The sequence below is a fragment of the Sitophilus oryzae genome, unplaced genomic scaffold, assembly GCF_002938485.1.
Source record: "Sitophilus oryzae breed Bouriz unplaced genomic scaffold, Soryzae_2.0 scaffold_1625_pilon_pilon, whole genome shotgun sequence".
Lineage (NCBI taxonomy): Eukaryota > Metazoa > Arthropoda > Insecta > Coleoptera > Curculionidae > Sitophilus > Sitophilus oryzae.
Window position 1 is genome coordinate 1,067,469 of NW_022146309.1, and position 5,714 is coordinate 1,073,182.

The following is a 5,714-nucleotide window of genomic DNA, read 5'->3' on the forward strand; positions in this document are numbered from 1 at the left end:
AAAAATGATGGCAATACGGCCAGAAAAAATTTTCAGAAATGCAGATATTTCGGCACAAATAACCCAAATCAATTTGGAATTAATTGTTAAGTTTCGCGTTATTTTGGAAATTATTAACTGTGGCTACAAGATAGATTTAAATAAATTTGAGAAATACCTCAGTGAAACCAGAGATTTATATTTAAAAGAATACTTCTGGTATCCCATGCCTATAAGCGTCCATAAATTGTTTTGCCATGGGACAGAAATTGTTTCATCTTTTATGTTGCCTATTGGGCAATTTTCAGAAGAAGCTCAGGAGGCGCGGAATAAGGATAACAGAAAATATCGTGAGTTGTTTACCAGAAAATCTTCTAGGATAGCTACAAATGAAGATCTTATGCATGGACTTTTAATTACATTCGATCATTTCATTGCCAGTTTGCGTTCTCCAAAAACCAACCATCAACAACTTTTACCAGAAGTATTAGGTATGCTAAAATCGGTGGATATTTCTAGGCAAACGGACTTTGAATCCAGTAGCATTAGTGATAGCGAATAACAATATTCTGAACACTATTAATATAATAGCACTAGTGCTATTATGAATTCATAATAACACGCAAATTTTAAAATAAGAAACAAGTAAAAAAAGGTACCTAAATACGTTTATCTATTGTAAACATTAATTATAATATCAGTACAATTGGTTAAATTAATTCCAGACGATGACAGGTGAGTTTAATTTTTAGAAAGTAAATTTATTTCCTGAGTGCTTGAACTTGTTGAAGACCCATCATTGCCAGAAATATTACCCAAAATATTACATGACACTTTTTTCTTATTTTCTTTGGAATTTTCTATATAGCTCTCTGCCACTGTGTTAGAGCGCCAACCACTATGTCTTTTAACAGTTAATAAATCCACTCCTGAATCTGCAAGCAACGACGCAGACGATCTACGGAAACAATGTCAGTGTATTGTTGTGGACTCTGATTTTAAGAATAGTATTTGGAGCAAAGTAGAAGCAGAAATGAAAATGGATGGTGAGTAAAAAATACTTTACTGTTGATCTGGCCACAGAATGAATATATGCAATTTAATAGATATTGAAGTTTTTTTTGTCTGATTCTTTAAATCTCACACGTGCATTCTTTAAAAAAACAATTTGTATTTTAGTTTACTTTTATTATCAGTAATAATAGGTATAATAATGTTAATAAGTAAAATTACGTTAAGTTTACTATTTGTATTATATTTTAAGTTTGTCGGTTATTTGGTAGCCATGACTTCTTCTATTGTAAAGTCTAAATTTTTAAATCAAAATACCAAAAGTGTTTTCTGATGTCCTCCTGGCACGACACAAACGATAGTTAAAGTTACGTTTCCGATCATCTAGAATATCTCCTGGATATGGTCGCATTAAGTACGTTTTAAGAGGAAATGCTTCGTCACCTACGATAACGTATGGAACTTGGATATCTGTATTAGGTATGGCAGCTGTTTCTGGTATATTCAAAGTTCCATGCTGAAGTGCTTTTCCTAGCTTTGATTTGGCAAACACATTTGCCACATTTCATAAAAATCAGTAGCGATTTTCAGCCACATTTCCTGTGTTGGAGTAGGCATCAGTTCTTTCGTGAGATGTGTAATAATCTCGCAAGTCTCTCGTACAATTCTATGAACTGTACTGTCTTAGACGATAGCTAAACGGAATTGTGTTCAGGGCGCTCCAGTGGCCAAATATCTGAAAAAAAAATCAGTAGACATAAAAAAATGTACAACAAAAGATATTTTTAGCTCAATTCTTAATTTTTGTTTTAGAGTCTGTCTGTAAAACTCGGTGGGCCAATATTAGAGACAACTTCAGAAAATCTTTGAATAAGCAAAAGACTAAGAGTGGACAACAAGCATACAAATATTCAGAGCAGTTGAGCTTTTTGAAGAAATTCTTTGAGGAGAGGGAGACCAAAACGAACATTGAGATCTACGTAAATATCGACGATTTCAGTGCAGTGCAGTGTCAGTATCGTAGCAGGCGGAACCGTGCCGTATTTATTTTGATTTATCGTGGCCGACGATATTTTTTGGATTTCACGTTGACAGTGTTAAAGACGGATGATGAAAACCTTTTTGTTTTGGTGGAAGAAAACAGTGTCCTCTATGATTTAAAACATCCAAAATATATAAATACACAGTTTAAAGAGAAAATATGGAAAAATATAGGAGAACAACTTAAACAATCAGGTAATATTTAACATTTTTATTTGTTTTTTACCATGTTGCTAGTACAAACTTTGCATATCCATTAGAATTAGAATTTAGAATAAGTGGGAGGGGGGTTAATCTCTGCGACCTTAGAGATCTATTGTGTCCCCCTTTCTTGAGTTATAACTCATCATACAGTCCCAGGACTTCCTACGGAGACCCGTGTCCCTCACAGTCGAGGAGCTACGACCCAGGCCGGGTAGACGAAACGGTAGCTTGTGTCGCCTGTTGGGTTTAGAGGTAGGAGGTAGGCTCCCGACCCTTGGAGGAGGTGGTAGCTTGTATGCCACTTGCGGAGGATGGTCTCACGCAAGTGTCAGCCACCTCTCCTGTAGTTCTCTTTGGGTTTGGCCCCTTGGAACTTTCATTGTTACTGTTCCCAGTGTCGCTAGGGGGTTTCCCCACAGCTTCACCGGTGATGTTTTTATTACTATTATTACCAGATCTCATAGTGTTCCTATGAGTCGCTAGGGACAGTCGGTCCACTTCTACAGAGCCCCGCATGTAGAAGTAAGGGGTAAAATACAATGGGGTGCCCCCCGGTGCCCCAAGGTTGAGGCTGTCCGTAGCCCCGCCCGGTATCGTTATATGTCTTGGTGCAATTCCCTGGCCACGACACTACAGTCAGGGACAAAACGATGAGTGAGATGCTTCTTAGACCAAGCCAAGTGCTAGGGGGGATACCCCCCAGCACCTGACCAGGAGCTTCCCCACCAACGACAAGGTCTTGCATCTCCTAGGGGAAGTGCATATCCATACACGCAATTAAATTAAACTATTTCATTTTGCATTGAATGGAACCTGCAGGAGAATTAAAATATTCTTTAAATAATTCCCTAACCCGAACTGCTTCCTGTGGCGCATTTCCTCCCTGCATAGGTATACTGCTTAAATTGGGCCTTTTTGGTTCTTCTGATATAAATGTTTGGTCCACAGATATATTTTCATACTTTTTTATAAAGTTATGTAAAGTGCAAGCAGCAAGAATAACAAAATCAACGTTTTGTGGCTGTAACTGGATCACTCTAAGAAATATTCTGAATCGTTGTACTAATATTCCAAAACCATTCTGAACCACTCTTCTTGTACGTGATAAACGGTAATTAAAAATACGACTGCTATCAGTTAGTGGTTTTGATGGGTATGGTCGCATTAAATATGGTTGTATGGGAAAAGCCTCGTCACCTACGATGACATATGGCATTTCAATGTTACTTCCTAGTATTACTGTGGGTGGTGGAATATTAAAAGTTGAATTTTCCAATGCTTTTCCAATGTTTGAGTGAGAAAAAATTCCGCCGTCGCTATTTTTGCCATAGGATCCTACATCAATAGCTGTAAAATTGTAATGAAAAAAGTAACAACAAAAAATGTTTTTTGTAAACAGAAAATGTTTTTTTATAGTTAAAATAAAGTGAGCCGCTTCTTCGTGGACACTGTATCGTGATGTGCTTGCCATCTATGGCGGCCGAACAGTTTGGAAAATTCCATATGTCCTTAAATTCAGATGCATATGTTATCCATTGTTCATTTGAAGGCTGTGGCATTACCTCCTGCATTAAACATTTTACAATAGCCTTGCAAGTCTCTATAACAATCTTATATACTGTGGCATGTCCAAGTCGGAAACTAAAAGATATTTTTCTCAGAGAATCTTCTGTTGCTAAGTACCTGAAAAAAATGAAATAGTTTTATATTATAAAATGACGTTATGCTAAAATTTAACTTTTTTGTTTTAGGTGCAGATTGTAAAGCGAGATGGAGCAACATTAGGGACAATTATAGGAAATCGAAAAAAAGACGTATGACGAAAAGTGGTCGAGCAGCTGTTAAAACTAAAAAGTACAAATATGAAGATCAACTTGGGTTTTTACTTCCATATATGGAAGAAAGAGCGACTTATAGTAATGTGAGTGAAAATGATACCCAAACTATTCCAGACGAAAGCGATACCCAGACTTTTGCGAACGAAGACGATATAGATGATAATCAAAATCAGGTGACAGCAGATCATGCTGAAACCCGCGAGGAATTTGACGATACTAAAAATTCAGTTAACAACAGTGATGATGACCCCTTTAAAACACCTACATTGACTGACAAAACCGCAAATTATTCTACATCAAAAAAAAATAGCAGGTAACAAAAGTTTAAAAAAAATCAAGTACAAATACGGAATCAGCAAGTAGTACCTCAATGAAGTACATTTTACGAAAGAACGAAACACCTGCTCAGCCAGAACCAGTTAATAGTGTTGATGCTTTTTTAGCAGCACTTGCCCCTACACTAAAAAGCTTTACGCCATATTATCTAAACATGGCTAAAATCCAAATTTTTTCAGCTATACAAAAAGTTGAGTTAGATTATATAATGAGTCAAGGAATGTCAAGACCCCAAGCTCTTTCTATGGAGGAAAGACTAACATTATCACCTAATTCTGGGGAAACTTCATTGGGAACAAATTATTCAACACCATCTGATACAATGTGGCCTGTAAATGAGGATGTAACGAATTTATCTTCAACTGCCCATGCTTTTAGTACATTTCTTCGTAGAGATCCAGAAGAATATAGAACAGAATGATTCGACATTTTTTTGTTTAATAGATGTAAAATAAAATTTAAAATTCGCGTTTTTTTATTGGTGTCCTCTTGCCAAGGACAGGCCTGTTGTGATACTGCGATTAGTTTATTTTTTACATACCTTAAACATACGGCCAAACGAACTTGGGGTTCAATAGATTTTCTTCAAAAAGTATCTTGCTTTTGAATCTCATCTTGAATCGTTGCCAACAAAATATTGAAAGTGATGTGAGTCATTCTAAAGTATTGATGGAATTTTACTTCATCGTCCAGCAGCTCCTTAAATAAAGTAGCATATTCCCCTTCAGTATCACGTTTTCTCCACGCTTTATGAACCCAAATACGTTTTTTTTTCTTGGTTTCTTCTTCATCCAATAAAATAGCAATAATGGCCAATTCTTCTAGAGAAATATTCATAATGAAATCTGTCTGGCGGCATAGGCACGGAAAAAACTGGCAAGTGTAAATTCTCTGCACTGTCACTGTGCAGACGTACGGTCACTGTACGGCACTGTCACTGTACGGGACGGTCACGGCAATGTGGAAATCAGCCTTAAAGATAACTTGCCAGGAAACCATTGGTACGAGTCATTTCTCAGACGCCATAGTGAATTAGCTAAAAGATTTTTTTATGGAATCTGGAATTATTTAAAATCTAAGGGTTTCGAATCAATTTTGGAAGACCTGTCTAGAGTGTTTAATGGAGACGAGATTTGTTTCCTTCTCGGACCGAAAGAATCTAAAGTGATAGCGCCCAAAGGTGCTAAAAACGTTTATGAAGTAGACAGAGCCGTAGCAGAGGAAAATCTTACAGTCATGTTCACTTTTTCTGCCTCCGGGATAATCATTATCTACCCATATTACCTCCAGCTGTTGGTAATTCAG

General features: G+C 36.7%; 1 protein-coding gene across 1 annotated transcript; it reads left to right on the plus strand.

Moving 5' to 3' along the window:
* Window positions 1-910: 910 nt before the first annotated feature.
* On the plus strand, window positions 911-4,390 carry LOC115880519. Its single transcript, XM_030897737.1, has 3 exons — window positions 911-1,025; window positions 1,804-2,226; window positions 3,987-4,390. The coding sequence occupies exons 1-3, from the start codon at window positions 1,013-1,015 to the stop codon at window positions 4,388-4,390; spliced, it is 840 nt and encodes a 279-aa protein (XP_030753597.1). The 5' UTR covers window positions 911-1,012.
* Window positions 4,391-5,714: the final 1,324 nt, after the last annotated feature.

Coding starts and splice junctions, on each gene's coding strand:
- LOC115880519 (XM_030897737.1), top strand. Junction 2,227..3,986: donor AGAACAACTTAAACAATCAG/GTAATATTTAAC, acceptor TTTTTGTTTTAG/GTGCAGATTGTAAAGCGAGA.